General features: G+C 38.8%; 1 protein-coding gene across 1 annotated transcript in view; it reads right to left on the reverse strand.

Annotated features, from left to right (window-relative positions):
* The window catches only part of ANO9 (anoctamin 9), a 33,366-nt gene extending 20,942 nt beyond the window's left edge, over positions 1–12,424 (reverse strand). The window contains 2 exon segments of the mRNA XM_072421728.1: positions 1,690–1,746; positions 11,961–12,424. Coding sequence (XP_072277829.1) covers positions 1,690–1,746; positions 11,961–11,966 — 63 coding nt within the window. The 5' untranslated portion in view covers positions 11,967–12,424.
* Between the last annotated feature and the right edge of the window lie 8,021 nt (positions 12,425–20,445).

Genomic DNA, 20,445 nt, shown 5'->3' on the forward strand with positions numbered 1-20,445 from the left:
GTCACAGTTTTTGCAGCTGGCTTCCCAAATAGGGGAACGTTGGTTGATGTACGCGTTGTAAGCTGTTTTTTTTTGTAGCCCAAGGAAAATTCAGAAAAATATATGTTCATGTTGGTGTGTTACAAAGTAAAATAATCCTTTTGTAAATTAAGGAGCACTTGACCAGGGTAGTGCGGATCCGGTGCCCTTGCTCTACTCCATCTCCCCCCCATATGACCACCCACCATTAACCAAATTACTTTTAACCCTCAACCCCCTTTCTTAATTACCCCAATACTCCGCTTGCCAACCACCCCTTACTACCCCTTCTTACATAAAACACCAAACTCCTTCTTGGACCTAAAATTGGCTGGCAAGCAGCCGTTTTATTTATAAACAAAACTAATTAACGTACATTTGCATAAATTACTATATATATATATATATATATATATATATATATATATAGGCCTTTCTTTATAGTAGGCATTAAAAGTTGATTCTAGTTTGATAGATCCTGCCCAACCTCTGTCCAGTATATTCAAGATTTCCCCACTTTTTCCCTGTTTAAATACTTTTATTTATTGAATTTCTTTTTTTTATTGATGGAGGGGGGGTTTAGCATAGCATGTAGGTGTTACCTAGGTTTTACTTAAAAGGAACGAACCAGGGAAGGAAAAACATAATGAGATTAAACTTTATCTTTCCCCAATGGGAGGGGGGGCCTGGGATCTTCTGACATGGGAAGCAAACAGAACCATCTGACTTTTGAATGAGTAGAACAGTTTTCAGTTGGCTGGAGAAAAGTGCAACACATTGAGTTGTGGCCATGGTGAAAGTTGGCAGCCATGACCTATATCTGATGATGTAACTAATTTATTTATGTTCTATGTATCATGGTCAAGATGAAAAATGACTGATGATTAGAATAAGCTTGTCAAGCAAATATGTTTTTCTGACGAGCTCTACTCGGAACACAACACATTGGAGTACATTTAGATAAGCATATGTCAGCTGTATTTATACACAGAATATAACAAGATGTTTAATAAATGTAGTCCTTTATTCCTGATAGGTATCCTTTGGGGATATTCGGTCTTTACATGTTACATGGAAATTTTACATTTTATCTAAACATATATTCAGTCATTGTTTAAAGACATGAGAACAATTCTTGCTGGTTTCCCATACTATCATGTTCTAGCTATAGAAAAACTACTGTCCAGGTCATATCCATTCTTCCCCCTCTTATTGGTGGCATGAGATAATGTACAGATATTAACATTGCTCACGTTGACAATCAATGGTCTGTAGACACCACAGAAAAGTACCCAAGTACAGCATTCTTGGCCTTAATACTTGGTAGCTGAAAAAACCCTGGTCAACCAAATAATATATTTATCTATACATTAGGCATGCCAATACCAACCAATCTACAAGAAATACAAGGAAAAAGCGGTGTGGTTGCCAAACTAGAGTGAACGAAAGCATGAAAATTAGAGTGAACGAAAGCATGAAAATTTGAATTCACACAATTGGGCATTTTTATCTTTTAAATTGATGTGTGTAAATAAAGTCATTGGCAAAGTAGGAAACCCACTTTATGAGTTTTTTTGGAGGTTATTTATTATATTTCATGCATTTGAAGCAGTATTATAAAAGTCTAGAAGAAACCCTAGAAGTATCAAATATACAGGGGTTTGTACTCACAGCAAAGGCCAAAGGATCCAGGAGCAGCAGATGCTCTTGCCATGGCGTCCCAGGTTCCTGGAAGATACAGAGAATAAATACCTGCACATATCTATTTCACAATATATTATATGCATGGAATGTTAATTGTAGGCCACAAAGAAGCTCAAACAGTGACCGTATGCCAACCTCACGTGACATTCAAGTAATCTAACTATGAAAGAAACAGAGACTTGGTGCACATGGAAGCGAGTCTTTCTAAATAACTTGTAGGACAAAGTTCTCTGGGAGAAACATGGGTGAAAAGATGCAGAAGTGCCACCAATAGAGTTGGTGTGGGTGGACACCAGCATGCGAGAGGCTTTATTTGTAGGTTTCTTACTCGCTACGCTGTCTGTCTTTGTGGACTTTGTTGCAGTCATGAGTTTAATTAGGGTACAGATTTTAGTAAACACACAATGCCAGATATTTTGCACCTTTTACTTAACCTTGGATGCCTTGGGCACCTTTGCACTACTATTTGTAGGGGTTAGGTAATTTGATAAATAAATGTAAAATTTGAACCCATGATTATAAAAAAAAAATATGGATTTTTAAAGAATCTATAAGTACTTTTCAGAAACTTCTGAGAATGTACACATATCCCATTAAACTTCTTGAGACTGGTTAAAATACTTTTATTAATGAGAAAGTTTATGCAAATTAAAATACAATTTATTATCCAATATATAATCTCAACATACTTCAACGACTGAAGCAAAAAACTCAGTTTTGGGCACAAAGGCTTTTTTCAGACACTTAGTCCCGATAACACCAAAACATTCCAAATTCTGGAGTTTCTGATTCCCTTAGAGGGTCACAAGGGATTTTTTTCTTGCAACAAATTGGAGACTTTGCTCATTAGGTTTTTTCGCCTTCCTCTGGATTAACTTGTGGGTTTTGAATATATAACCATCCACGCTGACCCCTAATAAACAGTTTAATCTATAAATGTTGTCCCTTGAAGTATGTAACATTCAAGCTGCCATACAACCCCTTAAAAAAGTATGTGTTGTATAGCACTGCATGCAGAGTAAAGCAGTACAGAGTAGGGGATGTACTGCACAGTGTACAGAGTAATATAAGGCTGCAGAGCTTAAGATGTACTGAATGGTAACGAATGTAATAAAGAAAGTGTACTGTATGGGGGGTATGGTAGTACAAAACTTGTGATATACATGATGGCATGCAGTGTTAGGTTGTACAGAACATGCAATATACAGAATAGTATACAATGTGCCATATAGGATTAGAGATGAGTGTCACTCTATATGGGGAGAACACATGAAAGGCTTATACAGAGGCTGACAGAAAACAAGCAGGCAGGTGTAGTAATCTCTGCCATTATGGCCATACCTATATCTATAATTCTACATTACGGCTTCAGTGCAAGAAAGATACCCTAAAAGATCTGTATATCCAACAGCCATTGACATTTAGGAATCTCACCATTTAGCTCAGTATATCACCACTCATACTCATTTAGAATGGTATGCACCTCTAACAGAGAAGAGAGCCCGCTTTATATGTAGCCAGTATTAAGCCCATACCTGCATTTTACAACATTCCAGCTCAATAAGAAGATCTTACCACTGCCAGTAAAAGACATAGCTGGCTATTCCAGGAAGGACTAGTATTATGTGAAAGATAGAGCTTGCTTCTGTAGGAAGGACCAGCGTTAGGTCTACATTTACACCTGAAAAACTTCAGGCATGGTTCTGGGATGCAGCTTAATTATAACAGGGCCAGTTTTCCATCTGGTGCTATTGCAAAAAGAAAATGCCCCAACATGAGTGAGATTGAACAATGTCCAGGCTTAGAGTAAAAATGACCTAGGGTTGGTGGTCAGTGGAAGTAAAAAATGATCTAGCATCTTTGCTTAGTAGAAGGATTAATACCAGGAAAGCTCTTCATCTGGACCACAGTTTGGAGACCACATGATTAAGCAATTGGTAACTATTGTTGAGCTCTGGCCTGCACTCATGGCCTACTTTTGGTTGCTGAATCTTGCCATCACAGTGATTCTACCAAAATTTAACTTAGGAACCAAAGATTTTATTGACCATTATAGGTTTTGGGCCTTTTATGGTGACTTAGAGGCTTGTGTAAAAGTTCATGTAGTATTTTCAGGTGCCTCTTATCAGATCTGCCGGGATAAGCGTTATAATAAACTTACGTTAAGCACAATGCCCAAATGTTTGCCCATTTACTAAGCCTAAGGCTGTGTACACACATGCAATAAGTGTCGTTGGAAACAAACGACCCACGAAAGATCGTTCAATATTTGTTAACAAAAAAAATGCACAACGACACCAACGAATGAGGAATCTCGCTGGAAATGATTGACCGTCCCTATACTCTATTGTGTGTATGGCCGTTCAGTGATCATGGATTTTTCTGTAATCGTATCCAGTGTGGATATTATTGGTGGATTATATTTGAACAATTACAGCATGTACAGAATTGTGCACAAAATAATCGTGAATGTTCGTTCATTTTCAAACGATAAATATTGCACGTGTGTACCTTGCCTAAATGCCTGTGATGCCTAAAGAATAGGGGGGGGGGGGGTACACTGGGACAGGAAAGTACAGGCATTATCAGAAGTTCTAATCCTTTCTCACAATACAAATAATTTGTTTTGTTGGTGGCTCTGTTGGAGAGGTTCCATTCATTTTCCTGGAAAGCAACATTTATTTTGTTTTTAACTTCTTACTGTACTCTCCGAATAAGGCATGTGTAAGCGTGTGCTGCAGGAATGTTCTGTTTGTTGCCAAGTTTTCATTTAAATAATCTGGAAAAAAGAAAAATGTAGAACCAACTAAAATGTGGGACGCTTGACTTTTTCCCCAGTATTGCAGTCATTCAGAGTGGCAGCTGAGTAATTTATGGATTTATGGAGTAGCCAGGATGATAAATTAGAAAAAAAAGCAAAACACCTTAGCTACATTTCTGGATTTCACTTAGCACCATTTGGGTATAATGTTAAGGAGCATCTTAATGACAACATTGCTTCTTCACCAGATTGGGTTGGCATGGGTCCTCAATGTTCCTTGTCTTCTGGGATGTCTCAGAATACAATAAAGCTTTTCATCAGCAAATATAACCGTGATTATTGGGGCCATTTATTTAAACATCAGACAAAGCAGTCACCAGAATTTCGGAACTGTGCAAGACCCCTTTTTCTAGGTACTAGTGATGACAGCATCTATCTACTAAATTTTTTAATTGCCCTTTTTCCCTGACATACACCAACCCACTTTCCCACTCTACAAATGCATATTGATGTGACCGGGACAGTGCTGGATGTAAAGAGTGGAACCATTGATCTTGGTAAGCATGCATCTGGGAAGGTTTAGTTTAAGTAAGGGGAAGGGACTAAAATAGATAACTGCACTCTGCGCCTTGTAACTTGAAATTTCCAACCAGCACTGGGACCTCCTAGGACCTGACTATAGCTAGTGGTACACTGATATGCACTGCTCCAGATTTTGCATTTCCAGGCTTTTTTCTTGTCAAGCAGATAAAGATTTAATTCACCAGAATCAAACATTTTACTGATTGATACATGCAGTTTTTTTTTTAACCACAAACAAAATCTCCAATTGAATTGCCAGGCGGGAACACTTGTTACAACCATTATCTAAAGAGATCCCATTCTGTCTGATGGGTTTTTAATATGTTTTATATGAACAATGCAACCTAAGGGGGGACAATACCCAAACATAGGCAGAAACATTAAAATCTACCATCTGAAAGACAAAGCCAAATTGAAAGGAAATTCTATTTTATACCATTGTCACCAGAACACGTGTCCCCGTTAGGTCTCCACTTACTTTATTATTTGTCCATACTAAGGTTTTTTTTTTTAATATTTGTTTGCTTACTGAAGATGGTGGATCTGTCCCATTCCTAATTAGCTGTAATGTTGGGAGTGACGTCAGTGTGGGACTTTCAAACATGTAAACCTTAAAGTGCTTTTTGAAGAATATACATATTTCTATGATGTTCTGCATGCAGGATAATGAATGAAATTGTGATTTACTGTACGTGGCTGAAAGATTCACTTACATGCAAAGTAATTCTAGGAAGATGTGGACTTTAGTCCATGCCGATTAGGAGTTTTCTGTTTATTTTACTGGTGATATATCACTGTATTATGACTCTAGCAATAAAAGACTATCGTCATGCTGAAATAAAAGAAGACTGTGTGTGTGTGTTGAAGGAGCATTGTAACTACAACCATTTTGTAACTTGTCACCGCTAAAATTGCTAAGCAGTACTGCTACCTCCTAGTACCTGGTAGCAGACTGTAGCAGGTTTTGGGAGATCACCCACTAGTTGGTACCACCATGGATATATAGGTTGGTAAAGATGGCATATGGTTACTATGAATCATTCAAAAGAAATTGGCACAATTATGGCAGCCTACTATGGGACCCCAAGGCAAGAGAGAGCCCCACAAGAGAAACTGCTGAAGCAACTTAAAACACTGAACATCAGTGTACATGTAAAGATAACACAGGTATAGTATTGTAGGTTTTTGGTTTTATTCCGTTGCCATAAAGGGAGACAATTGTTTGTGATCATCTTTGGTGATAAATATAGCGTTATTAGAGGCGTCCTAGGATATCCACTGTGCTAGATCACTGAATGACCAACCATTGCCATTGTAGTCCCTGCAGCAGTGCTGTTCCTGCTCCTCTTTACCCCTCTAGCATTTTCATAGAAGATTCTGCATGGCTATTCTTAATTAGGGATGAGCGAGCAAGAATGTTAGGTTCGATCTCGCTGCGAATCAGGCCTTTCTCGCGTACCAAAAATGTAAGCGGAACGGCTTTCTGATTCGCCGAGAGGTTGAGCTCTTGCCGAACAGGAGGATTTCCAGGGCTGCATCATGCAGCCCTGGAAATCCTCTGCGATTAACGGGCACTAGAGATTAAATAACCTCTAGTGCCCCAGGGATCGCAAACAGGGGAATTTCCCAAGGCTGAATGCAGCTCTGGGAATCCTCCTGTTTTAATTTCCTCGTCCAATGGTTTCGGGAAATCAGTTTTCTGAAATTTCGCGGAACCATTGGAAGGTCGAGGAAATATTCGCTGGAATGCCGGAGGCATTCTCGCTCATCCTTATTCTTAATGTCAACACATTGATCGCCCATAAAACCGTCACTGAAAATGATCATGGATGATTGTTCTGAGCAACACTAATTGAGCGTCTGTATGTATCTTTAGGCTAAAACTTCCCAGGGTACATCTGAAGCTGAAAATTAATAAGTCATTTGAGACTTGTAATTCTGACAACAAAAACAAGCCAGGGTTTTGAACTTTGAATAAGGATTTTAGAATAATTGTGGTAAGGAGCATCAACAGTTATGTAATAATCAATTTTCATAAAAAGGTTGGCTGGGGAGATGAAAGTTGCAATATACACAAAGGGCTGAATATGCTCCAAAAAACTCAGCTGATGCTAAACAATGCTGTTAAGCTTTTGAGCAAATTTTACATATAATATCCATGAACCGCTGCTCTTTGGCAACTTGGATCCACTGAGCTGGTAGCAGGTAACATTCTAGTTACTGCAATAGCTCCTGCACTCCCTGTCTTTGATTTAGGCATATTTTATATTGAGATCAATTAATATACGACTGTCCTAAATGACACAGTTAGGTACTACTCAGGAGGCTGCTGGGGAAGCCCATGAAACATAGTATTGGAAGTTTGCACAGATTTGTAATAATTTAAAACCAAATGGTTACATTATGAAAACGATAAAAACTAAGAAAATATATTCTAGTTCTGCTTTAGGTTTTAATTTTTTGTGCGGAGTTCTTCATTCTATAGCATAATGAAGAGAGGGCTTACTATCCTTTGTATGAATTCTTTATGCTACATAGGGTTTTCCTGCTCTCCGGAAGCTAGGAGGTGTTCTGAATTATAAAATTAGAAACATCCTATTGTGATCAGTTTACTTTTACTGTGTATACATGCAGCAATATAACCACAGTGGTAAACTGAAATTAAGAAATAGGTTTATGTTAGTCCCAGTCACCACAACAATTCAGACTTCACTCAGCAACTGATCTGTTTGCCCTTGGAAGTAAGAAGTGGCTCTGGATAAGTTCATCCTATTTGGAGCTCACACCCCCCATGTGACAATGCTGGGTGCCTGAGCAACCAATTGGAAAGCCCCAATACAGACATCTTTTGAAGGTAGTATATATGTTTGACGTCTCTGTGTAGGAAGGTAGACACAGCCAAGTTCAAGACTAAAAAAAGAATGTTCATTGTTTAATCAGTAATCTGAAAGAGCAATGGCTTTAGCAAGCAAATAATAACCATTTTACAAGCTTTTAGCAACTTTCTTCCTTCTAGCTACTATCTGCGTGAAAAAAATAACTTAAATTTTCATAACAAACATGTAGGGGCTGCCACTGTTGGACCTCTTTGATAGTGCTATTTGTCAGGCTTTATTTTTTTTTTTATTCACATGCCCATAAATGAGTTTCATAAAAGTGTCACAACTCCTTTTCCATATAAATGTTCCAGGTCAAAGACTCAAAAACATTGAAGACAAAGCTTCCAGGTGGAAAACTTAACATTCTTAAAGGAGAGCTAAGCAATGGAAGTCCAGCTAACTTTTCCCATAACAGGGTCATCTTAAAAGAAGCAGAATAAGTCCGCTAAAGGATAGGTTATAGATCAGGTTTTTTTCAACTTTTACACCTGAGGAACCCAAATAGTTTTCAGGTTTTGGGCAATCGCAAAAAAATAATTTTTGGGGCTCAATGGAAAAAGCCTCTTAAAGTGTTAGCCACTGGTGGCTTGAGAAACACATATATGAACACCTAAAAGCCATTGGAGTCTTGCTTGCCATGTGGTGTTGGCCCCAGAACTATGCAGATGTCAATACATTGGAGATCAATGAGGTTTGAGGAACCCCCTTCCCCAGGAACTCTAGGGATCGTGTTGAGAATGGCTTCACTAGATGTTAAAGCGATCTGTAATAGGCATATGGCAGGATAGAAATACAGCTTACTAAAATAATGTGCTTAAGACCAGCAGTGAAAAAAGCTAAACTCTAGAAGCTGATAAAATAGGCAAGTGGAAGGCCCTCCTATTGTGTGTATATTCCCCCACATACTAGATTGTAAGCTCTTCGGGGCAGGGTCCTCTCCTCCTGTATTACTGTCTGTATTAGTCTGTCACTTGCAACCCCTATTTAATGTACAGCGCTGTGTAATATGTTGGCGCTATATAAATCCTGTTTATTAATAATAATAATAATATTAATAATAATAAAAAGGCAAAATATTACTCCAACAATAATGGGACAAGATCTTTCAGCACCTAAGGTGAATATGCCAGAGCTCTCTCAACATCTGATCTGTTCCCCTTATGGACCCAATATGCCATCTTTTGCACTGCTGTGTGTTGGTAGCCATCACGGTAGAGGCAGGACTTTGCTTTCCCATGTTAGACAGAACAGTAAGACCTTACGTACACACGTGCAATAATTGTCGTTAGGAAACGAACGATTATTTGGAACGTTTGTATAGTGCACGATTCTGTACATGCTGTAACAGTATGATCGTTTTATTATAATCCAACAATAATTTACACACTAGATATGATCGTTTGAATGATACTGGAAATGACGTGTACTGAAAAGCAATCAACGATCACTAAACAACCGTACACACAATAAATAGTAAACGATCGTTGCCCAAATGGAACCACCGGAACGGCCATTCATTTCCAAAGACATTCCTCGTTCATCGAGCGTTATTGGCCTGTCGTTGTGCACTTTTTTTGTTAACGATTATCGAACGATCATTACTTGATAGTTTGTGCCCAACAACAATTATTGCACGTGTGTACATAGCCTTGTTCTGAAATAATAAACATATTGATCGAGAATTTTTAGTTCCTTTTTAACATATATGTGGCATCAGCACTGTGATTAGGATCTGAGATCTTCCATGTTGCTTAGGTACGTATAGGCCACATTTTCACTGACTGATGGTTGCAAGGAATGTTCCATCCCGGACAACCATCATCCAATTGTAACAAGCAGGATTAGCAGCAGGATTTAGGACCCCAGTCATGGCAGGGATGTCTCCCAAATCTTCATCAGCCAAGAAACACTTTTTAAACATTATTTATTACAGTCTCCAATTTTAAATGGTGGCATGTGGCTGTCAGGAAAGTGGACCTTCCAGAGGGGGTACAGAGTACATTTTAATACTGTCTATTGCATTTTCAACTAGTGTGCCATGAAAGATCTTCATGTGTACCGTGGGAAATTATCCAATTACCATTGTCGAGTGTCTGTGCTGTAGTGACTGGCAGAGTAATGTAATACTCTTCCATGTCAGTGGGTGGCAGTAGGTAGCCTAATTGCCTTGTTTATTCTTAGAGACAAGAAAATTAGCTACAGAGTGTCATTTTGTAACATTTTTGATTTGTGGTGTGCTGCAGGATTTTTTTCAATGTAAAAAATATGTCACAGTGTTGATAAACACTGGTCTATTGTACCATTTTTACCCCATGCACACCAATGCAGCAAGTTTGCATTCATGTGTTCCTGTGATCCGATTCATTGCTGAACCACACCAAACTCCATACTAGCTTTCATGGTGTGACCGCTTAGGTACAATAAACATGATTTTTTTTCTTTACTATTTTTAAAAGTACAGTTTCACTTTAAACTCTGCCTATGTGTTCGACCTGTGTGTAGCATTTGCATTGCACACACCTTAAAAAAAAATCAATAGCAAGGTATATAACGTGACTGAGGAAAAAAAAAGTTTTGCAACCCGGGAAGAATCAGGTTTCTAAAGATCGACCTGAAATAATGCCATGTGAGTCATTTTTGTGTATCAGAGTTACTGTGATACTTTGACTTTAGTAATAAGTGCAGGTGCATTTACTAAGCTCTTACATGAAGCAGGTAGTGCAGATCATGTGCCTAAATGTAATAAAGTGAAACTCCAGCCAAAGGTTTAGGATAGCATAAAAAAGTTTGAATATACCAATTTTGTTTGGCCTTTATGGGGGATTTCCCTGCCATGGTGGGAATACCCCTATCATCAATGAGTACACAGCAATAAAAACCTCATCAAGGCTCTAAAAATATATAACAGCCTTGTCCCCATCATATCCTGTATCATTGATCACTAAAGCCGCCATAAATATTTCGCTCTATAGTAAAGAAATAAAGTTTTTATCATGACAGATGGTGGGAGAAATGGTTTTGTATGTGGATCACAAAAAAAGCAATGGTGCCAACCCACATTTATTCAGATTGCTTTAAAATACTTTTAAATAACAACTTTTGTGCTTTATTTTTCGAACAAGTAAACCTAAAGCAATCTGCCTTTAAAAAAAAAAAAAAAGAATGCTTACGATGGTGTGTTTTTCCATCTGTGTGATGGTACCTACCTCTCTATTATAGGACTCAGCAGGTACTTAGGTGTTGAAGGAAGGAAACCGTAGCGGCGTAGGGGGCACAGACATCTGGGACCCCCAGAAGCTTTGAATACTTAAGATAATTATTCGGACTACATAGCTAGACATAGGACATGTGGGCCAATACAGAATACAAACAAAAATAAAAGCAAATCTATTGCAGATGCCTAATATTTGGATATGTTCAATTATATTTTAGCATGGGAATGAAACCCTTGCTAAGAAATTATAGCCGTCAGGCACCACCACGATGTAACAAGAGCAAATACGATTTGCAAATTGTAATCAGAACGCACAAAAAAAAAAAAAAAAAAGTAAAATGAATACACATGTGGCAAGCAGGTATGATCCTGTTTGGTCTGATGATTTTTTATCAAAAATAGTACCAAGTCACTGACGGTTCTTGTAGAGTGGCAGTCAGTTTGGGCTTATTTACTTGGATGGTGAATATACGGTGCAGAGACGATTACCAGGCGCCCCACTTCAACCATTTGCTCCATGGTATTTTCATTGTTTCAAAAGGCATTTACAGGCTACAGCAAATACTTAGCCTTAGTGCCTTTTAAATGTTGTGCAGGTGTTTTGTAAGGTGCTCTCGTGCAAGTCTTTTAAATTGGTTAGTGCACCAATCATAAAAATTGGCACAGAGTGTCTCACCCAAAACTTGGGGGTTTAAATAACCCCATTTCCAGAGGTACAATAATAAGACAATCTCATTCAATCACAACAAGTTCTTTCACTCAAGTCCTGCTTTCATAACAAAGTTGCAGTGTCAGATCTTACCTGCATCCTGTTATGTCACTGTGCTCAGGTGTCTCGGAATTCCTGAGAAAAGTCGCTTTCCCTCCGAAGTATCAGTAGAAGCCCTGCAACTTCACTAATAATTGTTTGCCCGCTCTTCCATGTCTGTGCTGTGAAATATTTGTGATCTCCAGGTGACAAGAACTGTTACATTCCTCACTGCTCCTTCCTGTCCATAGGAATGTGTTTGGTCCAATGTACCATCCCTCTGTGTACCAGGGCACAGGTGTGAGGGATCCTGGAGTCTAATGACCGCACACTTTGCTTTTACAACATTTTCTGGATTTCTAATATTGTTAAATTGCAGTTTCCATTGTGTAGAGTCCCCAGATAAGTTCAGACTTCCGTGATTGTTGTCACTCCTCCCTGAGTGCCTGGGGCTGAAGGTGGGGAAAGCAGAGGTGTCTGCTGTAGATCTACAGGTAAATGGCTTAGGAGAAGGGCCACTCCCAGCAGTACAATCAGGCCCATCCCCACCTCTCACCTCACAACAATCTGCTCATAGCAATGACTGCTTTTTTTTTTTTGACCACCTGCATCAGGTATCAGACTTAACCAGCAGTTTCAATGCACTTTTTTACGATTTACGTTGCCTAAAAGGGAACCTTTAACCAACAAACAACCGATAAGATGCACTGTGCTTCTTTATGTAAAAGATAAGTTTGTGTCATTTCTTGATTAAAGGTCATTTAAACTTAATCCTAAGAATAACAATTCAATAATGTTTAGATCTTGTGCAAATCTTAGACTAGCCAAACACTACTCAACAAATAGGACTGATTAGGTTAAAATATCAATTCATTCAAAAATGAATCAAAAAGCTGCTTCTATTTTTATTGATCATTTTTACTCAATATTTGGGTAGAATGTCAATTAAAATTGCCTGGGCAAAGCATTTTTTTAATAAGTTTTTTTTTTTTTTAATGCAGATCAGTTAAACAAGTGAGTTTTACATTGAACACTTGCTGATCACAATGGATCTACCTATATAAATCTTTATTTATGAAGATTGATATAGATATATCTATATAGGACTTTTTCATAGCATGGATCAAAATACCACTAAGACTAAATTGCATAGCATAGGCAGTAAATTACACAATCTCATAATCGCCCAAGACGAGCATGAGCACTTCGGCCAACAATCATCTGACACGATTATAACTTTAAGTGTACCTAAACTCAGAAATGTCACTTTACATAAAAGGGAAGACAACCCTTTTATGTAAGGTAACAATTCTGGTTGTTTGTTTTTTAAGTGCAACACACTTTTTTTTTAAAAAAAGGGTGCAGCACTGCCCCCTAATTTTGTGAAAATGAATGGGAGCGCAAAGCCTTCCGGTTTCGGTATACCTACATCTCACATCCTGGGAGGCTCTTGGGTGCTCCTTCTGCCCATGCCCGAGCATCTCAGGCATGGGCAGAAGGAGCCTTTTCGTGAAAAGGGGAAATGTGCATGCATTCCCCTGCACGCATGTGCAGTGAGATTGGCAATTGTTTTTCCAACCTACGTCACCCGATCTTGTGCCTGGGTTGGGTGATGTAGGAAGAAGAACCCAGAAGAAGGGGTTTAGATGGCGGTGCCTGGCGCGCCAGCTCAGAGACGGATGCAGGGATGACGCGGGACCCAATGGAAGACACCTCCGGACTGATCGACTGCGCTAAGGGATTGAACGTGGATGTATTTTCTTTTGTTTTGAGCATTTTTCAGTTTACTTCCTCTTTAAATGGGCTTGTGCAATCAGAATTTATTGTTATTTGTATATTGGGTCCTGCTTGGGTTTGCACATGCACAATGTGAGATCAGGTGCTTGCAGAGACCAGGAAGAAGATGGCAGCAAACCAGATGCTGGGCTGAAGAATGGTAGACAATAAACTGACATCACAGGATTTTCTGGGTATAAAAGTGGGTTTATTGAAAACTTTGAAGATAAAATTTAAGGGAATGGAAAACTAGAATAAATTGTGGTAGGTCTGTTTTAAAGAAATGTTAATTATGTTCCCTATATAGAGGATCCTTTACTGCCACTTCTGATCTGGTTCTAAAAAATAAAGCTTGCCTGGTTAATGTCCTGATCCTTTGCCTGTAATACTTTCTGAATCACTGACCCAGAATGGGGTGCCGTTCAGATGATCAGCTAAATGCCACACTGCTTGTCACACAGTTATCTGCATTCTTGTTTCCGGTACTGATAAAGAGGGCGGGTGTCCCCAAACCACAAAACACGATTTTTGAAAGCCAGGCACCTTGGGTTATTATATTAAACAGAAAGGAGAGAACAGCAGAGGATTTGATGTGGCTCGTTTATATGTGATTGTACAAGGTATATACAGTGGTAAAACAAAGATGAATTACTTATATCTAGACAGAGACCATGTGCAAAACCCTAATAATTTAGAAGGTGACAAGGCCTATACTATACAAAGTACAACTAACTTGATCTTATGTTAGAGCGGGGGTCGGCAAACTATGGCCTTTATGCCAGATAGGGCCTAGCCGGTAGTTTGTTCTGGCCTAACGCCCCAGGCCGATCCGGGATAATGCCGACCGGCAACGCGAGGGGGCGTTAGGAACTACCGGGGCCGCCAGAGCCACCTCCATGCTGTGGCTCCCCTATTTACCACAGCTGGCGTTAATACTGCCGACACGGTAAATAGGTAAGGCTCCCTGAAGGGAATTCCCTCTCCTCCGCAATGCATACAGAGAAGAGGGATTTCACTTCAGAGGCCGTTACCTGGTGGTGGGCGGAGCCATTAGGGCAGGACTCAAAAGTCCGGCCTAATGTACTCCTGCCCACCCCATACATGGCCTAATGGCCATAAAAGTTTGCCTACCCCTGTGTTAGGGTGTTTCAATATATTGGCTGAACTGGATCCCGAGTCCCGTCGCGTTTCGCTGGTTTAGGCTTCCTCAGGGAAATAGTGGGAAACCAGTAACAATACTAACAAAAACTAAAAACATACAGAAACAGTAATTATAATTAGGTCAGTAAGACATTCAGTATCAAAAAGTGAACATATATATATATGTCAACATTTCTCCTGTGGACCAAAGAAGTGAACTCACACACAACATATAACATGTAAACTTAAGTGTTCCTGTAACACATTTGAATTTTCGGGAATATTGATTTACTGTGTGACTTCAATACTTTCTTTTTTCATCAATTTTCTTCTTTATCAACAGTTTCTCTTTCTGTTCTGTAAATAATAATTCAAAGTAATAAAAACAGTTTTACAGCACATTTATATTTGCCTACCAAACAGCAGGTTTAGTTGTTTTATGGCCTTTTCAACAATAAAACGTGTTAATAAATAATTTATATCTGATAAGTGTCCGCAATGATCAGTACACTATCATTTTTTATTGTACATAGGAAAAAATTACAGGTTGGATGGATCATCACTGAGAAATGACCTCTTCTGCATATACTGATAAAAAACAACCCAGAAGCTCATATCTAAATCCTAGACCAAACATGTCATATAATTCAGCTTACAGGTATGTAGATAGGGTCACTGCATTTCTTTCTTTTTTTTAGGTGCTCCTTTTGTTTTTACCTGATGATTCTGCAGACTGGGTACATCTATTACTACTTTGTACCTCTGGCTGCAGCCATGGTTGACACAGGGGCTAGGCTCATATCTTTCAGCTTTGTGCTTGTAAAGGAGGGAGACCTTAAGGTGGAGAACATATGGAGCGTACAAAGAGCATAGTGGCAAAACTGGGTATGGTTACAAAAATGGACTGAATTCTCGAGCATGGCTTTAAGCAGACCTATCATCACGTTTTACTTCATTTAAGGTAAAAAATGTTTTTTTAACCTTTATTTTTAAATATTAAGGGGAGAACCCTTCCCTTTAGTTTTTACTGCCGTGGCAGTAAAAACAGAATGGGAAACCCGCAACCTCCTGGGATACCTACATCACATATCGGGCTGCTACCTCTGCATGTGCCTGACTTTCTTCTACTGTAAAAATAAATGTGCCGAACTCATGAATGCACTTTTTTTTACCCTTGTTTCACCCGATCTCACATCTGCGCACTGCGAGATGGGGTGACATCAGTAGAAGCACCATAAAGAAGAGGAAGCAGATGATGGCCGCGCTCGGTGTCCAGCCCTTGCCAGGACGAAGAAGTAAGGTGCGACCGACTCAACTAGGATTGTGGATGTATCAACAACTTTCCACCTGTTAAGGTAAGTGGTGTTTTGTGTTTTTTAATTTAGTGACAGTTCCCCTTTGAAGGCTAAAAAGGCGTAAAACCTACAGTATCATTAAAATAAAGAAAGAGAGCTAAGACTTTTTTTTTCTGAGCCTATCATAAAGAAGAATTTAACTTTTAAGCAGTTGCAAGCTTCACAGCAGCAAAATAGACTGCTATGTAATACAATGATAATTGGTTCCAACTTTTGGTGCCATTTTCTTTATATAGGGCTATGTAACACACAACACAGAATTTCACTCAGTCAGGAGTATATATTGTGGTATGTTGGAGCACAGAGACCTATAACAAGAATGCTGCGGAAAATAAGTGCTATATGAGCAGGATGGTGTGGTACAGATAAATCTGTGGATAGGATGTGGAATACTGATTTACAAAATCTATAGGCAGGATCTTGGTAATACAAGAGGTCAGCAACAGACTGTATTCTTTCTAAATAAAACATGTCAGCCGATTATGGTGTCACGATGGACACGTACAAAGGCTGTAACAAAACTGATATAATAACTCACTTTTATTTATATGAAAATTTTCATGCTTGTCCCCTTCGATATTCTCTCCATTCACAATTAAGCACTGATGCAATTTTGTTTTCCACTGGTGGAAGGTGTGAAGCAGATCAGATTCAAGATATCTGATGATTTTTTCGTTACTGCATCCATTGACACAACAAGTTTGTTCCTTTAATCACTAATTTCAATTTAGTAAAAAGAAAAAAATCACAGGGTGCCAAATCTGGTGAATATGGAGGATGTTTCAGCATAGTGATGTGTTTGTCAATCACAGAAAGTGCTGCGTGAGTGGGAGAATTGTCCTGATGAAGAATAAAACAACTTTCCCACATTTCTGCCCATCTTTTCCTGACTCAGCTTTGTTAGAACTTCCTCATAATAAAGTATGGTCGCTGTTGCGCCTTTTGGAACCCATTCTGCCAAAATTACACCCTTCATGTTAAACAAACACGATGAGCATGGCTTTGAATTTGGACTTGCTTTGATACACTTTTTTGATTCTTGGTGATGAAATTGTTTCCATTACTTGTCTATTGTTCAGGATCATACTGGAAGATCCAGGTTTCAAATTTCTACAAAATGTCAGCGCATATTTCCTTGCGGCACTTTTTCCTCTGGTGTGAAATTTTACTAAAAATATCAGATTGACGCATTGCTCAACCTCTAAACTTCTTATGATTTCAGCACATGAGGGAAACACAACGGCATTAAAAAGTGACTGACAACAAATTAAACAGCAGAGAGTGCCGGCATTGTGCATGGAGAAGTTTAAACATTCATGGCAAGTGCTCATAATCAGTTCTCCCTGCTCGGTTAGTAACACAGTCTCATTATTTTATAGACAGACCTCGTATAAATACCTGTACCTGGCAGGTATAGGTAACATGTAGTGTCATGACTCCTAATACAGAGAGTGGGAGGATGTTAGATTGGCTGCATAGCTATGCTAAATACACTAAATGTGACTCTCCCCCAATGTAATCGGCAGCACTAGACTGGCAGACCTGCACAGTGCAAGCAAGGCTAAGATTATAGGTCCACCATTAGCAGAATGATACTGCTATGAATAATACTGCCTTGCCATCCCTTTCATTAACAACTAATTTCAATTGCATAGTGCTGTGTGGTGCACTTGTATAATTAGCATCGTTATCTATATCATTTCTATGGGTCAGTAATTAAATACGTGAGCTGGCAACGCTAAAGAAGAATGACACACGTGTATGAGAACTATGCCAGTTGAGGTTAAGTGGCCGGTTCATTAGAACTGTACATACATAGGGGACAGTTAGTTCATGCCAGTTCACTTATTAGAATGTGAATGAGTGGGAGGGTTCAAATGTTATAAACATATTAGTCCTATTGCTGCATTAGGAGACATTAAATTCTCCTAAATCCCAAACATGCAGTATTTCACCAAATATAAAATTAGGTAGGTCTTTGGAGGAGATATCTACAATGTGACCTGCTTTAGGCTAAAACAGCAAGTTATAAAATAAGAACAATTTTATTACCGGAACTAAGCATGTCCAACACAAAGTGTGTCAACAGGTGTTTTTTGGTAGAGGAGACCTAATAGAAGACTTATAGGGCTCTGTTTATAAAACAGGGAATCTGACATTCCCTTAAACATAACCATGGCAGTAATTAATTCCCACCAGGGAATGTTTGTGGGAGTGTCAGATTCCCTGATTAATAAGTCGAGCCCATAGACTCTCTAGAATGGGGGAGCGATGGAGTGGAGTCAGGCATTTGGACGTTTAGTAAAGATAAGTGTGCATGGGCATCACCTACCTTCTTAGCTGTTGCTTTAAATTTGGGGGTGACAAATCTCCTGTGAATCACATCACAATCATATTGTGCTCCAATTAATTCTGAGAACAACCCATTGTATTCTACCTTTGCTTGTCCTACCTACCTATTATCAAATTCTTGATTAAACAGACCTAAACTCAAAAAACAACAGCTCACAAGGAGGTAGAGCTAACTGTCAATAAAATAAAGCCCTGGTCCTGGTAGCTTTTTGTTTTAGCTCTACACTGTACAGCACTGTGTAATGTTGGCAATGTGTCCTGCATACAAAGCCAGCTGCTGGAGATAATGTCCTACATGTGCAGAAGTTCCATCATCAATGGCCACCCAATGGTGGAAGATTGACGTTCACCGTGGAGTCAACAAAGGACACAGGGGTCCTAGACCTGTCATCGCCGTAGGGCAGCTGCACATAGGGAAGTCAGTACCACAGATTATGTCAGAACCTCACTATCCACCAACAAGTAGAGTTCCTCCCTAAATAGCTAGACCTGTACTTTTTCATTACAGAAAGTGGGATGTATCTTTGGGACAAGGTGTTCCTGGGTAACTTTCATAAGGCCCTTTAGGTAGAGGTATTATGGACTTACAAATTTAGAGACACATTCCTAAACTCCCATTTAAGGGAGGCTCAGGATTTCCTGCTTGTAAGTAAAGTGTTGAGGAGGGGATGTTCTGTAGTCCTGTTCTAGTGTGACAACACTACCTCTCTATAGATACAGCACAGTATAACTACACTCTCATTAGAACATAAAGTGTGATCAGATAGACAGCTGAACAAGTTGAAAAACTTCTAAAAATAAAACTAAGGCAGTCACCTAATCTACAGATTGATATACTGCAAAACATTTAAATGTAGATAAACTTTAGCTTCAATCACCATTCTGGAAGTTTTTTTGGCACGTTACAGCTCATGTTTTTGCTGCCTAAAACTTTTTTACTCTCTCTCATAGTAAAGCCTGCTGATGGTGAATTGGGTGTGGCCGTTTGTGGTTTCTCCAGTGGTTTTACACTATTGCACTTTACAGTGGGAAAATAAAACTGTGTACATCAAGGAAGCCACACAACCCACAACACACATTTACTCCCCTTTCTTCTCGTGATGAATAGAACTGAAAGAAAGGTTGTCTTTTTTCGGAGCTCCACACACTTTTATGTGTTGTTACTATTACAATACATACAACAAAAAACATAAATATATATATATATATATACATAATTTATATATATATATATATATATATATATATATAATATAATTTTTACAATGTGTTAACCTATTACCTTTACTCTAGTGTCTATACCCTGCCCATTTGGTGAAGCCCACCTGTGGCTGGGGCATGGACTGTCACACCTTGTGTACCAACCCATTAGCAAATTCACTACATACTGTAAAGAAAGCCATACATAATAGACAAAGGTGTAAAACATACCTAACATCCAATTTTTCTTTTTTGGCACCTAGATGCTGTCTGAACTTGTGAGTTGAACAAGTTTCAGCATGCTTAGTTATGTCAGTACCAGTGAAAAGAGGGAAATAGCTGAACCCTACTGGTGCAAGTCAGAGCTATTACCAGGTACAGATCCTAAAAAGGGGCATTCGTACTTTTATTGAGTAAGAAATGAATCAAATAATAATATGGAAGTAATAAAAGCAAGATGGTACCCAAATGTTTGTTGGCCAGATCTTATGCAGTCATTTAGCATCCATATACATGAGATTTTAAATGAAACAACTCAGATGCAGTTGAACTGCTTTAATTCAGCTTTAATTCAGTGGGTTGAACGACAAGATTGCATAAAATGTGAGGAACTAAAGCATTTTTTTAACACAATCATTTCATTTCAGTGGCTCAAAAGTAATTGGACAAATTAAAAAGCTGAAAATAAAATGTTTATTTCTAATACTTGGTTGAAA

The sequence above is a fragment of the Pyxicephalus adspersus genome, chromosome 9, assembly GCF_032062135.1.
Source record: "Pyxicephalus adspersus chromosome 9, UCB_Pads_2.0, whole genome shotgun sequence".
Taxonomy (NCBI): domain Eukaryota; kingdom Metazoa; phylum Chordata; class Amphibia; order Anura; family Pyxicephalidae; genus Pyxicephalus; species Pyxicephalus adspersus.